Here is an 18,505-nt window from a genome sequence, read left to right as displayed (position 1 = left end):
CAGAATCTTATGGGAGTTATCTAGAGGGACTCAGGCAGTAAAACAGAGAGGCATCTGGAAGTCTTAGGTCTGGAATGACTAGGCCAAGAGAGACTTCTCGTCCCCTCTGCCCCTTTCCAAACACACAGGTGGCTTCTTTATGTATTAGGGAAAGTAGATGGGACTTGACTGGTGGGTCACCTGGTTGAGATTGCTATGAAGTAAGGTATGTACCTGGGATATGTAAGAGAGACAGCAAGGGTCTGAGTCTGTATATCCAAGAACCACAGAATCTCAGAGTTGGAAGGAACCTTGAAAGGCGTATATTCCAACTTGGACTTGAACAGGAATCTCATCTGTAACATTCCCTGAGTGATCACTTAACCTACTCATCAAGGTTTTCATTGAGGGATGACTTATAATCTCCTCAAGGGCCCCCTTCCACTTTTGAACATCTCTAATTTTTCTTCATAGCAAGCCTAAATGTATCTTTCCGAAACCTCTAACTATTCCTCTTTGTTTTGTTCTCCAGGGTCAAACAGAATAAAACTAATGAGTCATCATCATTATCATCATCATCATCATCATTATAGCATTTATATAGCACTTTAAGGTTTGCAAAGTGCCTTACAAATATTACCTCATTTTATCCTTACAAGAACCCTTGGAGGTAAGAACTATTATGAGCCCCATTTTACAGATGAAGAAGTTGAGGCAGACAGCAGTTAAGTGACTTGCTCAGGATCACACTAGTAAATGTCTGAGATCAGATTATCACTTCTTCCTGACTCCAGGCCCAGACTCCTATCCATTCTACCACTTTGCTACCCTTCAAATACTTTAGGGCAAAGATCATTGTCCTTCTAAGTCTTCCTTTCTCCAAACTAAATACCCATTTTTTTTAGTTCAACCTCCTTATTTTATTTTTTTCTAGTTTTACATTTTTTAATTAATTAATTAATTTTTCATTTTCAACATTCACTTTTATAAGATTGTGAGTTCTAAATTTTCCCCCTCTCCCCCACTTCCTCCCCAAGACAGCATGAAATCTGATATAGGTGATACATGTACAATCATATTAAACATTTCCATATTAGTTGTGTTGTGAAGGAAGGACAAAAGAGAAAAACCATGAGAAAGGAAAAAAAAAGAGAGAGAGAAAGTAGCATGCTTTGATCTACATTCAGACTCCATAGTTGTTTCTCTGGATGTGGATGGTATTTTCCATCATAAGTCTTTTGGAATTGTCTTGGATCATTGCATTGCTGAGAAGAGCTAAGTCTATCAAAGTTGGTCACTGCACAGTGTTGCTGTTACTTTGTACAATGTTCTCTTGGTTCTGCTCACTTCACTCAGCATCAATTAATGTAAGTCTTTCCAGGTTCTTCTGAAATCCGCTTGCCCATCATTTCTTACGGAACAATAGTATTCCATTACATTCATATACCACAACTTGTTCAGCCATTCCCCAATTGATGAGCATTCCCTCAATTTCCAATTCTTTGCCACCACAAAAAGAGCTTCTATACATATTTTTGTACATGTGGGTCCTTTTCTGTCTTTTGTGGTCTCTTTGGGATACAGACCTAATAGTGGTATTGCTACATCAAAGAGTGTGCCCAGTTTGGTTGCCCTTTGGGCATAGTTCCAAATCGATCTCCAGAATGGTTGGATCCTTCCACAGTTTTCCTATGGAATCCCTCCCAATCCCCTTCCCTTCCTGGTCAAAGTCTTCTGCATTCACTAGTTTGTCCCAATGTCCTTCCTAAAACATGGTGGCCTGAACTGAAAACAACACAGATAGTGATAGAAGTGATTATCACTTCCCTCATTTTTGCCCTTATTGCTATCTTATTAATGCAGTTTAAAATTGTTGGATCACACATCTAGACCTGGAAGGGACCTCAGAGGTCATTTAGTTCAACCCCCTCATTTTTTTGGAGGAGGAAATGTGTTCGAGTCTTTGGCTGCTAAAATTATGACAATGTTGATTCATATTGAGCTTCTGGTCCATTAAAATCCCTGTCTCTTTCTCACATGAGCTGTTGTCTTCCTCTTCATCCTGGACCTGTGAAGCTGATTTTTGGAATCTCAAATGAAGACTTTACATTTATCCCTATTAGATTTAATAAGATGAGATTTGGCACATCCTTCCATCTATGACTTGTTTGAGTTATACTTCCCAGCTTCACATCACCTGGGAATTTGATAAACATTCTTTCCACACCTTCATCTAAGTCACTGATAACAGTGTCAAACAGTTCTGAGTTCAGGACACATCCCTGGAGTCCTCAGCCACCTCTAGTCTCCAAGTTGGCGTAGAAATAGCATCATTCAGGGTTACTTAGGAGGCACAATGGATAGAGCACCAGCTCTGGAGTCAGGAGGACCTGGAATCAGGACTCAAATATGAACTCAGATGCTTAATGGTTGTGTGACACCAGGCAAGTCACTTAAACTGGATTGCAAAAAAAAAAAAAAGCAAGCATCATTCACTACTCCTGATTGGTTGATTCAATCTTCTATGAATCTACTTGCCTGTACTGTCTTCTACTAGCTCACACCTTATATACAATGAATTCTGTGACATTGTCTGAGAAATTGGATTCTCATTGCGTCTGAGTCCAAAGCCCTGTAGGTAGGGGTGTCTGTATTTTCGGGTCTATGTGTTTGTTGTCCTGAATCTGTGCCAGTCAATATATGGGTCTGAGTCTGAGACTGAGACTGTATGTCCCTGAGACCATGTAGTGGTCAGTCTTGGCCTCCATTGTAGGGGAGAGAATCTGAATCCTCTCCCTGCCTGGCACAGAGGTGATTTCACAGTCTCCTTCCTCCCCATTTCTGTACTCAGAGGCAGTGAACCGCAATTACCATGAGAGGACTGAAAACCAGCGACAGAAGTGGAGCAGAGTGACTTCCTCAGCAGCTTTCAGGTTCCTGAAGTGGTGAGGGGATATCCGCTTAAGAGAACTCATCTTTCTATATCCTACTTGGGTGTCTACCTGTTCTGCAGTTCAAGGAGGGATGAAGAAGAGAAAAACCTCAACCATTTGGGTCTGAGGTTGTTTTTTGTGGCTACAGATGCTTCCCAGGGCTAATGTCCTAAAGTGGGCCCCAGAAAGACGCCCAGTCTGGAACTGTTCAAGATATGGTATCCATGTACACGTGAAGTAACAAGGTAGCATATTAGATGGGACAGAGGAGCCTATTCTAGGGGGAAAATAAAGGGAAAAAATACATCTCTCAGCTGAGGACAGACAGAAATGAGGTTTGAGCTAAGGAACAGCCTACTTTGAGGATAAGGCTCCAATCTAGGGAGGGAGGAGATGAAGAATCCCTTTTGAATAAGACTTGAGTGAGAGGAGGAGTCTAATAAATGGTAGTACCAGAATTGTGTGAATCAAATAGGGCTGCAGACTGGGAAAAAGAGATAGGTGATGGTCTAATTGAGCAAACCTGAGTCAGTTCAGAGGAAATAAACATAAGCCTGTCTGAGTCCAGGGGCAGATTCATTTCAGAACAGTGACCTAGTCTGTATATTGAAGCCTTGATCCCTCCTGCCAAATTCCACCTCCCATTTGCCCCTCTCTGTACTCCCCTAGGTCTCTCCTTGACTTTTGCAATGGCCTGTATATTCTCTGAAGTCAGATGTCTCTGTGCGCCTTGGCCCCTCCACTTCCTAGGTCACTGCAGGTGGCTCCCTGGAAAAAGACCTACAAAATAAAATCCTCTAAATTACTAGACCCAGAACAAGGGTTCAGTTTATTTGAAAGAAGCCAGGGAGAAGGTTGGGTTTGATATTAGTGTGGGCTGCTGAGAGAAGAGGGATCTAATCTCAGCAGGGCCTCCGAATAGGGGGTCCCAGAACAGAAGACTAGAGGCCTCTGGGAGGTGGGAAGTGGAGGAGGAAGAACTCTTGGTGCTGTAGAGGAGTGGACCAGTGAAGTCACGGGACCAATCCTGTTTTCAGAGTTGGAAGAATGTCCACTTAAGTGGGCACCTAGTGAGTTGGTGGAGGAGAGGAAGGATACTCTCTTCTCTGGCTCAGAGTGCTTGGGCCAGATTAGAACCCTGGGCTTCCGATGACCAAGTAGGAGAGTGACAAGGGACATTGTCCCTTGAACTGCCTAGGGAAGGTTAGCAATGACGCCCTTGGCTAGGGCCAGAATGAAGTCATAGTTCTCCTTCTCTGCGTTCCTTCACCCAAACTGCGTCGGTTTGGGCAGAAAGAGAATGTGCTATGAAGGTAGCTGCTCCAACTTCTCAGGTGTGTTCTTTTGTGTCCAACAATTCCTCTTCCCCTAACCAATCTCTCCCCCACCCCCATTTCCTAGCGGTCTTTCTCTCTCTTACTGCCCCTTCCCCGGCCTCCCTCCCACCTCTCCAGAGGCACGGGGCTCAGCCACATCTGGAAGACATTGGCTGTGGCGAAGCCGCGTCCGGAAAGGAGAAAAGGGGGAAGGGCTCGGGGAGGAGCTGGCTGAAGAGGCGGTGGCTCTCCCCGCCCCACGACCCAGGCACAGCCGGGCGGGCTGGGGAGCCCCAGCCCGAGCTGCGGCCGCTGTGAGAGCGCAAGAGGGACACGGAGCACTCAGACTGCGCGCTTGGGCCGGCCCGGTCCGGCCTAAGGGGTCGCATCGGCAGCGGGAGGGAGGCGACTCCAGAGGCAGAGGCAGAGGCAGAGGCAGAGCCCGGCCCGGGAGGAGCCAGGTGAGCGTGCGGCGCGCGGGAGATTGTCATTGTGAAAGAGGAGGGAGGCAGCAGCACGCTCCCAGTGGACCCTGCTCCGGCTACCTCCCCAGCCCCTCGGCTCCGATTGTGCGGGTCCGGGTCCCAGTCCCATTGGGGCCAGTGGGATCTAGGGGCGGGGGAACCTGTGGCCGAGTGGGGGCGCGTGCATACGCAGATTTCCCCCCTCCTCCACCTTGGCCCACAGCCCGGTCTCAAAGAAAGGGGGTTTTCCTCCTCTTTTCTTCTACGGCTTTTCCCCTCCCCTCTCCCCAGCGTAACGTGTCCTTTGAGAGTCCAGAGGGAAATTCTGTGACCACTTCTCTTATCCGAGGGTGGAGACCTCCTCGTCCTCTGAAGCCCCTCTACTCTCCTTTCTGGCCCCCTCCTCGCATCTCTTCTCTCCTCCTTTTCCCTCGTTTCGGATGACAGGAAGTCTGCACGGAGGCGGAGGCGGAGGCGGAATCTGAACTTTCAAAGTGAACGGAATGGGGGCGGGGACGGGGCTCCTGGGGACTCGGGCGATGTCAGACGAGACTGGGCTGAGGAACCCCTGCACACTGGGTTCAGGTCGGAGCTTCTACTCCGGTGGTTTGCCCAAAAGGTTCGGCGGGAGGGAATGGTCCTCTGAGGTCCACTGAACTGAGGAATAGGGAACTAGACAACTTTCCCAGAAACGGGGGTGTCTGTCCAGCTGATTCTCCGCTTCCTTTGCTGCCTGCTGCCTCAGTTTCCTTCCCCTTTCCCGGAATGGCAGGGCGTACTTCGGGAGGGAAAACGAGAACCATGTGGAGTCAAAGAAACTTTGCTAGGAACCTCCGGGGACGCGCGGTCACCGATGGTGTCTCGGCGTGTGCTTGTCCCCGGCTCCCTGCGTGGCCCCCATGGACCCGAAACTGACTCACAACAGTGGCGGCGGGGACTTTCCCAAGGGGCTTATGATCGTCAGATGTTCCTTGGGCACCAGGCCCACGATGCAGCCCTATGGAAGCTGTCCTGAGTGGAATTGGCCCTAGTGTCTACCAAGAATCCTTAGGATATCAGGGTTTAGACCTTGAGTCTACTCCCCAAGCTCTATCTGGGTGACTCTTAGGAGTTCATCTACTCCCGATTTCCCCTTCCCCCATCCCTATCTTTATGGAAGAACTTTCCCTAAGTCTCAGACACATCGCCACTTCCCCTTGATCCTCCTGGTTCCGCCCCCCCCTTCCTTCTCCCCCCCCCCCCCCCACCCCCCCCCTCCGCCCGCCCCCAGACCTAGAATTGCTGGGCTCGAGGGAAAGTGAACTCGCTGCTAGGTTCGTCGCACTCCAGGGGGATATTTGGGCTCAAGGCGACAGCCGCCCCCACGGTGAAAACCAAAGAGTCCGACGCTTGGAACAAGAGCAAGGGCCTGAGCTAGAGCCGGAGGAGAGCCCAAGGCTAAAAGGCCACAACCTCGGAGATAAGCGGGGCGGCCCGGTGCGGATACCGAGCATTCCAGGGTCGCGATAAGACACAAGTGGACTCTCCGTGGGGCGGGGCCATCATCACCATGGAAATGCACTCAGATTTAGCTGGGGGATTGCGGACTGAAAAGAGAACAGCGACTCTGTTTCCTCACCCTCACCCCACCTCAGGAGACCCTCATATAGGAGGCAGATTCAGCTCGGAATACGCAGCCTGAAAGCTCTACTGGCCTTAGAGAATTTCTCGTAGTCGGCCTCTGGGGCTGTCTCCTGCCTAGGTACTCTGGGAACCAGTGAATGGCCGTCTGCATCCTAAGAGGGAGATAAGAATCTCCCCTTGTCTTAATGGGCATTTCCCAGTGGCGCCTCCTAATGCATTGTGCCTGGAGCTGGATGTGCTGTGTGGCAGGTGCTCTGGCCAGTCCCTTAGGTTATACACGCGTCCAGAGCAGGAAAGGCCCCCTCGAGCTATGACGTGTTTAACAGTCTGAGGTATCCACTTGACTTGGGTTTGTGGACTTGATATGGGTCAAGGGACAGGAGAAGGGAGGTATCACCTATCCCTTTCTCTCTCCCCTACTGGGGGCACTTGACCTGGGTTCTCTTGTATAGCCTTTCTATTGCAACCCGAGCGCTGACCACGCAGTTCGTGTTTCTTTCTTCGCTTCCCATCTCCCTAGGCCGCTCTAGCTCTGTCCTGCTGGCCCCTCATTCCATTTTGGGTCTGGCGATTTCCGGAGCCAGCCCTGGAAAGATTTTAACTCTTGCGACACTGAGCATGACTTTGGGCAAGAAGGGAGCTGAGGCTGAAACGTCTACAGCCTGAGTCTGACTCAACTGTGGGTTCCAGGCTAAACCCAGGTTAGCTCCTTTGCTTGCATCTGCCTGACGCTCCTCCCCATTTTGCATACCTGAGGGTCTCAACTCTAGCACAGAGAATTCTACTGAGTCTGCGTGATAGGGAGAGGTGGTAGGAAGGGAGTGGTACTGATTCGAGGATGTTTCTTTCATAAGATTGGGAAGTGGAGATAAAGAGGGCCAGGCACCTCGGTTTACCCATCTGTGATTCCTCTGCTCCCTAGGTCTCCTACCCCTCTGAGAGACCCTGAAGTTAATGAACTCTCTTCCGGAGTGGTCCAAACCAGCAGCGGGGGTGTGGGAACTGGCAGTAGGTGGCCAGGGCTATGTTTAAGGCAGGCCTGGACTTCCTACATGCATAACTGCACTGTTGTCTGGGAGCAGGAAAGATGAGGAAACTACTGATCCTTTAACAGATTATTTATTGTTCCTCCTGAAATCAACTGTTAATCAATCTTTGGACCTCAGAGCCCTGGAAAATAGGTAGCTATGATCATATGCAAGTTGTAGAGGCTGTGGCCCTTTCTTTTCTTACCACCCTTCACTTTGAGACTGAAACAAAACTTGTGGGCTCTGGAAACTTCAGCAGTTCCATTCCAGTCCACCGCACCTGGAAGGAGAGAAATAATCCAACTATAGTAAAAACAACCAATGAGAGTAAGTGTTCCAAGAGGTAGAACTTTTATTGGTTGTTAGTGAACCCATATAGGGAGTGGATCTGAGAAGTCTGCAGTCTTTGAAGGTTAGGATTGCCCACTTGGGCTCTGGTTCTTTTAGTCAATGTCTCAATTCCATCCAACCTAGAAGTCTAAAATTGACATTAATTCACTCCTCAAAGGAAATTCAGAGTTTTCTGTTTGCCTTCTTAATATAGCCATAGGAACAGTCTGAGAATTCAAAGGGATGCTGTCACCAGCTGGACTTTGTGTGTACCAGTAAAGTTTCTGGAAAAGAAAATGGTCAAGTAATAGGCCTCTCTGGCTGGGAAATAGCCCAAAAGATGCACTGGTTCCTTTGTAGAACTTTTCCCACAGCTTTAGGCCAAGCATCTAAGTCCTGTCCTGTGCTGAGGGGCCTAGGCTCTAGCAAAGTTCAGCCTCTGGTTGAACTCCATCTGGCAGAGGGCCTCACGGAGCCCAAGGTTGAGTACTAGAAACAAGGGGGCTCTGTCAGCTGAGCTGGGCAGGGCTGCAGTCCAGGGAAGGAGACAGACAAATCCTCCTCTGTTTCCAAACCAGGACTGATGCCCTCTCCTTCCTCAGATTTCCCCCCTCCCTACCCCAGGCGGTAGAGAACCAGGCCAAGAGCCAAAGCAACCATGCAGGCTGGGCCTTCAATCTTAGGCATGGCTTGACCCTCAGGGTGGACAGTCTGGGGGAATCTCAGTTAAAGGAGTTCCTAGGAAGACTCAGACAGCAGCACTAGTGTGAAGGTACAGGGACCCACACAAGGTGAAGTCCCATTCCCAGAGGTTAGGTATTATCTCTCAAGACTATTGCTGCAGTTTCAGGAGCTACGACAGTGAAGCTGTCTGTGAGAAAGGTCGTGTTAGTTTACCTGAGAAAGGGAAGGCACTGGCTCCTGTTTCTTGTTATGATGGGGTTTGGGAGAGTTGGCTCACTACCTCCTTGATCTGACACCCCATGGTTGCCACTCCAACACTTTCCCCCACCCCATAAGGGGAGGCCCCAGGGTTACAGAGTAAAGCCTACTGAGATGAGAGGAGTTGAGTGGGTGGGGGTGGAGAGAAGGGCGGGATACAGTTGCACTCCTATATGGGAGAGGCTGGTCTGACCAGGAGCATGAAACTGGATGAACTGGGGAGCTTTCTCTATAGAGAGACTCTCTTTCCCCGCCCCTCTCCCCCTACCCTGTACAACCTAGAAGAGGCCCCTTCTTATTTTGAGTTGGGCCAGGAGACTCATAATATCTGTTTCTGCAAGAATCTGGCCATATAGTCCCTGTCACACATTTCTCCTTCCCCCTCTGAGCAATGTCTCTGTTTGCTCTGTTTGTAAATTTCTCATTTGAAGGCTGGATACTCCCCCCAATTTCTTCTCATTCTCTAGGCTCCCACTTTTCCTATAATCTCCCTCATGCTGCCCATCCCCCCAGTGTTCTCTCCCTCATCAGTTCCCTGGGCCGGATATGACCGGAGCATGGGTTCCACCCCAATCCAGAGGCCTTGCACATCTGGAATATATCTCAGCACAGGGGTCCTCCCCCCCTCCTGCCTATTCTCCTGGGACACCCTGTCTGAGCTCACCCTCAACCCTCACTCCCTCACCCCCGCCCCTATCTTGCTGATGACAAGGAGTTGTTTTTGAAAAAGAGCTGTCTCCTCCCTGACTCAACCCCTCATCCCCATCCCCCTAACGCACAAGATTGGATAAAATGTGCGTGTCCCTTTCTTAGATCAGAGTTCCCTTCTAAGGCCAGAGGGAAGTCTTTACCACCAGACTCCTTCAAGTTTGGGGGGTGGGGCATCATCCTGAGCTTCAGAGTAGTTCCATACAGAGAAGGGCCCCGATGAATTCAAGCTCTTGGCCTGGAGGGCCCAGTAAAACAAAGACAGGGGTGGAATAACCTCTGAAAAGAACATGAGTAGCTGTTCTAAGGTTTAGTTAGGTTCTGGCTTCTTTTCTGCCCACCTGGAATCACCCTGACCCTTATCATGCGGGCCTTTAAGGTTATGGGGCTGTAGCCCCAAATGGGAAATTATGGGGAGCTGGCAACAAAGATGACTAGGTAACAAGGGTGCGATTAGCCCACTATCACCCTCTCTCAGGTAGGTAAGGAGCATCACGGGTTATACTTCCAAGTGTATGAAAGCCCAGACCTGGGCACTTTGGGAGGAGGGTAAAGAGAAAGACCGCATCTATAGGTAGTTCCCAATTTGGGTGAGGAAATGGAGTTTATGTATGATAAAATACCCAGAGTATACAAAGCAGCAAAAGACTGTACTCATTGGTACTAATGGACTAGTACAAATCAAGTCTGTAGGTATTGAGGGAAAAGAGAAGGGGAGAAAGGCATGGGCTTCCTGGCAGGGCTGAATTTTGAGCTGGGTTTTGATGGAAGGGGAACAGGTTGGAAGTGGTGATGAATAAAAGTTGGGAAGTGGAATTAAGCAAGATGCACATTTGGGGAATACTGAAAATTTGTTCCTGGTTCTTTTCCATGCCACCTTGAATCTCTCAGACAATACTTGGACCATGAGGATCTGTCCCTGATGATGGGCCACTGGGTAAACCATCCACTGTTCCTATCCCAGGGTGGGGGGATATACCATGCCTACTCTTCAAGTGCAAGAACATGTCATCTATGACTTTGGGTGGGAGTAGAGATCAGCCCCCCCCCCCCCCCCCCCGTCCCCCCAGGTTGCTGACTGATTTGTTTTTTCTTTTTCCTAGCTCTTGAAACCCCATGGCCTCGAGTGGCTGCTGAATCTCATCTGGCTTTTGGTGGGGGTGGGGGGTGGGGTGAGGGACAACACCCCACCCCACCTGGGGGCTGGCCATGGGCAGCCCTTATGAAGATTATCTGAATCCTAATAAGGTATTTGAACACTACAACTTCACCAAGGAGACTCCTGTACCCCCAGACACGCCATCCCGCCAGGCAGCCTCAGCTTTCATCATCCTGCTCTGCTGTGCCATCATCCTGGAGAACCTGCTTGTATTGGCTGCCGTTGCTCGGAATAGCAAGTTTCATTCAGCCATGTACTTGTTCCTGGGCAACTTGGCAGCCTCGGATCTGCTGGCTGGCGTAGCTTTCATTGCTAATACCCTGCTGTCTGGCCCCCGAACGCTGCAGCTGACCCCTGTGCTCTGGTTTATCCGAGAGGGCTCAGCCTTCATCACACTTTCTGCCTCAGTCTTCAGCCTGTTGGCCATCGCCATCGAGCGGCATGTAGCTATCGCAAAAGTGAAAGTGTACGGTAGCGACAAGAGCTGCCGGATGCTGCTGCTGATTGGGGCCTGCTGGGTCATCTCTCTGGCCCTCGGAGGTCTGCCCATCCTGGGCTGGAACTGTCTAGGTCAGCTGGGTGCCTGCTCCACAGTGTTGCCACTCTATGCCAAGTCCTATGTCCTTTTTGTGGTGACTGTCTTCACTGCCATCTTGCTGGCTATAGTTGCCCTCTACGTGCGCATCTACTGTGTAGTGCGTTCTAGCCACGCAGAGCTAGCTGGACCACATACCCTGGCACTGCTGAAGACAGTGACCATCGTGTTGGGTGTCTTCATTGTTTTCTGGCTGCCAGCCTTCATTGTACTCCTGTTGGACACCTCCTGCCCTGTCCGTGCCTGCCCTGTGCTCTACAAAGCCCACTACTTCTTTGCCTTTGCTACGTTCAACTCACTGCTCAATCCTGTCATCTATACTTGGCGCAGTAGAGACCTTCGGCGGGAGGTGCTTCGGCCCCTGTGCTGTTGGGGGCCTCGAGCCCGGCAGGGTCATGGAGGGACCCCAGGGCGCTGCCTCCTGCCCCTTCGAAGCTCAAGCTCCCTGGAACGTGGCACACAGATGCCCACATCACCTACCTTCATGGAGGGAAACACAGTAGTGTGAAGGGTGTGTGTGTGTGAGACTACAGGGTGAGAAGGAAGTGCTAAAGGGCCCATTGGTAACCAGAAGGGGGGATGATTTTTTGGGGCAAGGTCAGAGCCCACAATCTCTGGAAGGTTGTGGATGATTGGTGGGACAAACTGCTCTTTCCCAAAGAGTCTGATATAAGATTAGAGAGGTTTGAGGGGCCAACATTGTCACCACTGCCCCTGTAGACACCTCATCTTTTCTACCACCATCCTCCTTACTTGTTCCTTCCTTTGTGTAAATATCCAATGCCTTTAATTTCTACCTTTCCCTTCCAATTTCTAAAGGGTTCAGGGACTCCTCCCTCTCTATCCTTCCAACTGTACAAGTCCACAGCTTCCCCAAATCTTGACAGCTGACAGTTATATCTCCTTCCCTTCCTCACCCCACCACATGCTGGGAAATCACAAGATGGGAAGGGGGAGGGCTGCCAAGCCCCATTCTTGGTCTTCTGTGGCTAAGTACACTGTTGTGGAGGTGGAGAATAAAGGGAGAAGACACTGAGGTCCCAAAGACTTGACTTGGAGGATTAGGGGAACAGGGAGGAGGCCAATATATTGAAGGCCTCCCCCCAGGAGCCAGGTTCCTCTGTAGGTCTTTTCCTGTCTCCTCTCCCCCTCACTTGTTAGACCAGTTTGGGGAGTAGGGGAATACTCCTGACATTCCAGATTGGGGGGGAAAAAGCTGGGGTTAGCTTTTGTGGGAGTTATATACTGCTCTCACCATGGACCCCAAGCTCAGTCCTCCTTCCCCCCTCCCAGCTTTCCTCCCCACTTATCCATCCTTTGCCAGCCCCCACCAAGTATCATATCTCCTAGAACATGTGAGACCTCTAACCCTAGCAGACTGGCTATTACCCAGTTCAAATTAGATTGAATGGGAGTTGGAAGAATGAACGAAAGCCCTGGAGCTGCTCCCCCTCCCCACCCCCGAACTCTACAGAAAAGACCTAGAATCCTGTGGATGAAAGGGAATCAAACGGTACAAATGAACATGTATATTTATGTCTGTGAGAGTGTGCATGCTTCTGTGTGTGTATATGTGTGTCTCCATTCCCCCCACCCCCTTTGTTTTTCCTCAGTGACTTGTAGTTTGAATATTCCACATTTTTGTTTCTCTGGTCTTTGTTAAAGTAACCCAAGGGAAGGGGGAAACAGTTCTCTCCTTCCGGTCCTAATGCTTCTTGTGGAATGACAAGGAAGTCATTCCCATTGGGGGTGGGGTGGGGCAAGGATCTCACATGCTGCCTATTGTCCACTAATCGGGCAAAAAGGTCTTAATGGGACTCTTGAGAGGAGACTTTTTGCCAAAGACAACTGCAATGAAGATAAAAAGAGGAGAGAGGAACAGACTCCATATTCTGTCTGTCTTTTTGGGAAATCCCACATGCCTCTCGCTTCCCTCAGCCTCTGACCTTGGGCTGATTAAACGGTTCAGTTTGACTTCTCTCAGCGTCTCAACTTTGAGCTCTGTCTTCTGTTTGGGTTCTGCTGCTAAGGAGGGAATGAGACTTTCATCCTCCAGGCCTTGAGGAGTAGGCCCCTGCACACACACATTCTGGGGTTATTGGCTAGTGGGTGGGGTTGTCTGAGTTGGAGAGGCCCCTCCAACCTCAGCCTGCCTTTTCTCAGCCTCCCTAGTGTAGTTGTTGACTTGTTAACTTTGCTGCCCTAGAAACCCTCCTCCTCTCTTGCTGCTGCCAGGCCCCTCCCCATACTCCAAAGACAGGATCTTGGTGGCTTCCAAGAAAAGAAAGTCAGTGGCAGACCCACCCACAGGCTTGCCCTTTACTCTGGGTAGCCCCCCCTTAAAGAAAACTAACTAGTGATTTATTGATCCCTACCATTTACAGCTATTCAGGGACTTTTCCATATGGTTTTGTCAGCAGGACAGGAGAGCTGAACAGACACTCAAGAAAGTCAGGGACACTATGTTCTCAGGAGGCTAGTTTGATACACATCGGGCCACTCCCTGAAGAGACAGATTTCCTCCCCATTAGCAGGGCATTCCTCTAGGACAAAGCTTTTTGCCCTCTTCAAGCCCAGTAGAAGATTCTGGGGAAACTGAAGCACAAGGGAAGGACCACCTCCTGTCAAGGACAGCTGAGAAGAACCCAGCTATCCAGGCCTCTAGCATCCTTTCCAGCCATCAACACAGGCCAGAATTTAGGAGGAAAAGAAGAGTAGTGGTTTTCTACCCATTTACCACCAACACCGTTCCCCTATCCCCTCAACCCCATGAGAAGGTGAAAACTGCCGTCTCCAGGCACAGGAAAGCTCCAGATGTATGGCTGTAGTAAGTGGTCTCTCCAGAGCCCCTCCTCAGCCAGGCCTCCTTCTTGGGTCCCAGGGAAACTTCCTTTTCTCCTTCCATTTACACTGGGCATAGAGTGAGGCAGCTCCTAAGGGTGAACCATGGATTTCCTCCAAAGAGTTCAGGGCAGATGGGACAGGGGTTGGGATGAAGGTGGGAAGAAGAATAATTAATTCTTCAGGTTATGAATCCTTACTCCTCTGTTAACACTCAGCAACACAGAACCAAAGACACATAAGGAATGCTCTTAGAAAACCCAAAGAAAACACATACTTATTTCCAAGCATACCTATATATAGGCACAGAAAAAAAGGAGACAGTGTACTGCATACACACAGATACATCTAGAAAAAGAAAACCAATACATGTAGACACAAAAAGAGCAGAGTTTCAGAAAGATATTCACAGTCGCTTCTTGGCCCAGCCACAAACTCTTTCTAGACTGAACCCTCCCAGGGCCTCCAACCCCACTTAAGGCCAGGAAGAATGAGAGCTGAGAGACAACTTTGTTTAGAAACTTGAGCTTTTGGCCAGAGGCATTGTGGAGCAGCTCCTCCAGTGGACACAGCCCCACATGGCATTTGGGTGGGGCTATGGGGGGAATTTTGAAGAGAAGCTTGAATGTAGAGCTTGGAAACCCACATTTTAAAAGGAGCCATTGAGTTCTGTAGTTCCTCTCTTTTTTTTGTGCCTCAATTTCCCCCTCTGTGGAATGGCAGCAACATTGACCCAGTTCCCAGTGATGGAAAGGATTTTTGGATTAGCCTTCTTTAACCCAGAATTGCTCCATAGAGATGGAATGGCTCATTTCCTCCAATTTTCTGGAGGAAGGAGTGGTTTCCATAAGCCCAGACCAGAAAAAAGTGGGGAGCTCAGCCAGGATACAAAATGTTCTGGAGAAAATCTGGGACTACACCCCATGTCACAGTTTGGGGATACGTCAGGGAACCTGATCCCATCCCCCACCCTTTCATACACACACCTCTCAAGCCTTTTCTGGGCCCCAGACATGACTAGAATACCCAGTTCAGCAGGTAAGAGGGGGTATTCCACCTGGCTTTTTCTGCTGCATTTCAGTGAGAGCCTCTTGGGGCATCAGTTTGTGCAAAATTCATCTCTACAGGTCTATTGAATCAGAAGTATGGGAACAGGGTCAGACAAAGCCCTGGAGCAGACACTGAAGGTTGGCTTGTCTGAGTTCCCTCTTGGGCTGAGAAGGGGAGGTGCTATCAGCCCTAGGCCCCTGGACTTGTTTATATTTACTGTTCTCTACCTTTGGGAGAGGATGCTCAGTAAAGCTGTCAGTCCATGTGGGTGACTAACCCCACTCCATTGTTGGTGACTCAGCTCCACTGGTCTCCTGGCTGACTGACCACTATGTCACTGGCAATGTACATTTCCTACTGTGTCTGACCTTGGTTTGGCTGAGACTCAGATTTTTGACCGCTCCACTTCTGAACTCTGCCTCTACCCTAGGGAACACAGCAGGCGGTTGTAATTGGGAACAGGAAGCATTGTTCAAAGTGAAAACTCGGGCCAGATGAAGCCCTTCCTAGTTCTGCACATCTTTTCCACCCGGGTGAGGCAGGGACAGCCTTTCCAAAGTTCACTTACTAACTGCCTAGAAAGCCAGACCATTAGATAGTTTCCCCTCCTTTCCCTTAGTGACCAAGAAGGGGTCGATTATAGGATGGGAGGTTTCAGGCTCAAGTCCAGAGCTTTTTAAAGAATCTCTGAAATTGGAGAACAGCAATATTCTTGAGCCTAATAATAACACCCTGGGGACCCAGGTCAACCCTGCATTTTGGGGGGTATCTTAGCTTGTCAATATGCTTTCTTATAGCCAGGTATCTTTCTCAATTACCTCTTTCTCCTGAGTAATTTCAAGGTTCCTTAGCCACAGGTTTAATAGGATGGGGGCCAGTTAATCAGTGGCAATAATATTTTGGGGTCTGCTTACTCCTGGAGATCCAGTATCATCACATGGACAATAGGAACTAATGAATTGCATTGACTGACTGATACTGACAGATCAAATCATCCTAACAAGACAAGTGGATTGGCCTTGTGGCCTCAGTTGTCTCCTTTGTAAAATGAGGGGGGTGGATGAGATGATCTCTAAGGTCTTTTCTGGCTCTGAGTCCTAAGATCCTATGATGCTGACATTGACTGAATAAGACAGTTTTATTGATGCTGAACAGACAGACATATACAGGTCAGGTTGACTGGAAGGCAGAGGTTGATAAGACAGGCTGACTGTCACCGACTGTCAAGCAAAGGGTGACAAGATAGAATGTTTGGTTGACAGTGGGAGTGACTATCAAAACAGGCTGAGTAAAAGTAGTAATTTAGCAGACAGTCTGACTGCAGTCAGGGGTTAATAGGACCGAATGAACGACTGGACCGGACTAGCTGACTGGAGCCAATGGTTGACCCCACAGGCTGACTACATGCGAAGTTTGAGCATCCAGGCTGACTACATGCAGAGGCTAAGCAGACAGGCTGTGGTGGACAAGTTTCAGTTTCCATCTAGAGGTCGACCTGGTTCCCCAGAATCCATCCTCCTCCGCAGGCATCAGGATCTAATAGCGGTCTCTCCCCTCTTTCCCTTTATCCTTGCCCTGGAGCTCCCGAGAGGCACGTTGGGCCAGTCCATTTCTTCTCCCCCTGCCTCTTCGCCGCCGATGGTACAGGCCGCTCCTCTCTCCTCTCGGGCACCACGGGATGACACACACCGACCTCCTCCTTCACCCTCCCCCTGCAGCGTCGCGTGAGACAGGGAGCGGCGGGGACTGCCCGGGAGGGGAGGGGAGTCGGAGCTGGGGGCTGAGGCCTCCATTCCCAATTCTCCCCCACCCCCCCGCCGGGACTTTGCGTTTGGTACAGTCCTTCCCGGAATGGTCGCTTCGGCGCCCCCACCTCGTCGCCGACCAGCCACCCCCCTCCCAGTTGGTATATCCCTCTCCGCTCCCCCTTCCCCCTCCCCTCTCGGCGGTTCTGGTTTCCGCGCGAAAAGCCGGCGGTCCGCGCGCTAGCCCCTGCGCGGCCGGAGCCGGCTCCCTTCCGCCCCTCGGGCCCCGCTCCCTGCGCCCAGCTCGGACACACGAGATGCCCGCCCGCACTGGCCCGGCCCCGGTGGCCGCGCCGGGCTCGCCCGCGCTCCTGCTGCCGGAGGAGGTCCGTAGACGGTAAGTGTCTCTCGCCCCGGAGTGCCGGGGCTCGGGCCGCGCTGGGCCGGGCTGGGCCGGGGCAGCCGCGCGCGGGCCTCTTGACAGGCCGGGCCGGTGCCGGGCCGGGCCCCGAGTAGGGGCGGAGGGCTCGCGCGCGCCAGCGGTTGGCCGTTGGAGGGGCTCGCGGCCGCGGGTCCCTCCGGGGGCGTCGGTCCGCGCGGGCCCCATCCGGCGTAGCTGCCGCCGCTGCCGCCGCCGCCGCCGCCGCCCTCCCCGCTTCCCCGGACATTTGGCGCCAAAACGCCGTGTAGCGTCTCGGAGGTGCGTGAGGAGGGAGGGGGCGGCCCTGGCCTGGGACTCCCGGTCCTGGCCGCGGCCTTGGCCCCCAGGCGAGGCTGTCAGCTGGGGCCTGGCGGGCTTGGGGGGGGGTCTGGGGGGGCGCCCTGGGGAGGCGGAGGCGCAGGGGTCCGGCGGTGCCAGTGACAGGAAGTGGGGGGGCCCATCTCCTGCTAGTGCCTCAGCGGGGGCCGGGAATGGTCGCCTGGGGCGTGGGGCTGCTGCTGGGGAGGCCGCGTTTGACCCACGCGAGAGCCGGGGCGCAGGCCTCCCCAGCCCCCGGTGGTCCCTTTGGGAAGGCCCCTGGGCCCTCCTTCCCCCGCCATCCTCCTGGTGGGGTGAACTTGCTCAGGCTTCCCTTCCCGAGGCATTCATTCTTGGGGCACGAGGTGGAGATGGGAGAACTGCCCCAGGCATGGATTTCCCCTACGGCAGGATTTGTACCCAGGTTGTATTTCACATCCATTTGTCCCCAGTGCCTGTAAAGACATGTGAAATGCCCCCTTGGGCCATCTTTAGTTTCTTTCGTGAAATTATTAGCAGAACCATTCATTTAGAAGTATTATTTTTCTTGTGTCCCTACAAATTGATTGGTAGCAAGGCATTTGAGTCTGTTAATTGTGATAGCAAATACAAGTTCTCTGGGAAGGACCCTTATCAGGGATCTAGCAGTTGGTTTGCTCTCTTTCCAGTGCCATTACAATTACAATTAATTAATTGGTTATAATTGTCCGTATTGTGAAGGATAACCTTTGATTACTTTGTTTACTGCTGTAATTTGCAGTTTTACTTTTTCTTAGCTCCATCCTCCAGCAAGGTGATTATGAAAATGTTCGGGTGACTAGGGCAGAGATCAGCTGCCTAGTCTGCTTTGGCAGAAATTTTTCTATGGACCCCGAGTGTAATCTCTTTTAAAAAAAGTAGTGTATTCTGATTGGGTGGCTTTGGGATTCGTTTGCCACCATGTATTGTTTAGTGGCTAGAGCCAAGAACTTCAAGTTTATCCTGGCACTCCAGTGACTCACCCTGTGACCTTCAGCAACTAACTAAATCTCTCCCTCACTTGTCCCCATTTCA

The 18,505-nt window shown here is 50.9% G+C and overlaps 2 protein-coding genes across 4 annotated transcripts in view; both read left to right on the top strand.

The window, feature by feature from the left end:
* The first annotated feature begins 4,517 nt into the window (after window positions 1–4,517).
* On the top strand, window positions 4,518–13,057 carry S1PR2 (sphingosine-1-phosphate receptor 2). 3 transcript variants are annotated; one of them, XM_027857847.1, is made up of 2 exons: window positions 4,518–4,689; window positions 10,427–13,057. In XM_027857847.1, the coding sequence occupies exon 2, from the start codon at window positions 10,533–10,535 to the stop codon at window positions 11,583–11,585; it is 1,053 nt and encodes a 350-aa protein (XP_027713648.1). In that variant the 5' UTR covers window positions 4,518–4,689; window positions 10,427–10,532; the 3' UTR covers window positions 11,586–13,057. The 3 variants fall into 3 exon arrangements, with proteins under 3 accessions (XP_027713648.1, XP_027713650.1, XP_027713649.1); XM_027857849.1 differs by lacking the exon at window positions 4,518–4,689 and adding an exon at window positions 6,505–6,647; XM_027857848.1 differs by lacking the exon at window positions 4,518–4,689 and adding an exon at window positions 6,694–7,016.
* A 3,973-nt stretch (window positions 13,058–17,030) lies between these two features.
* LOC114039860 (DNA (cytosine-5)-methyltransferase 1-like) overlaps window positions 17,031–18,505 on the top strand; it is a 49,066-nt gene continuing 47,591 nt past the window's right edge. The window contains exon 1 of the mRNA XM_027857752.1: window positions 17,031–17,110. Within this exon, the coding sequence (XP_027713553.1) occupies window positions 17,031–17,110 (80 nt within the window). The remainder of the gene's footprint in view (window positions 17,111–18,505) is intronic.

This window comes from Vombatus ursinus, unplaced genomic scaffold (genome assembly GCF_900497805.2).
Source record: "Vombatus ursinus unplaced genomic scaffold, bare-nosed wombat genome assembly UNPS02012319.1, whole genome shotgun sequence".
NCBI lineage: Eukaryota > Metazoa > Chordata > Mammalia > Diprotodontia > Vombatidae > Vombatus > Vombatus ursinus.
Note: the sequence above shows the minus strand (reverse complement) of the source record. Positions and strands in the feature narration are given on the sequence as shown.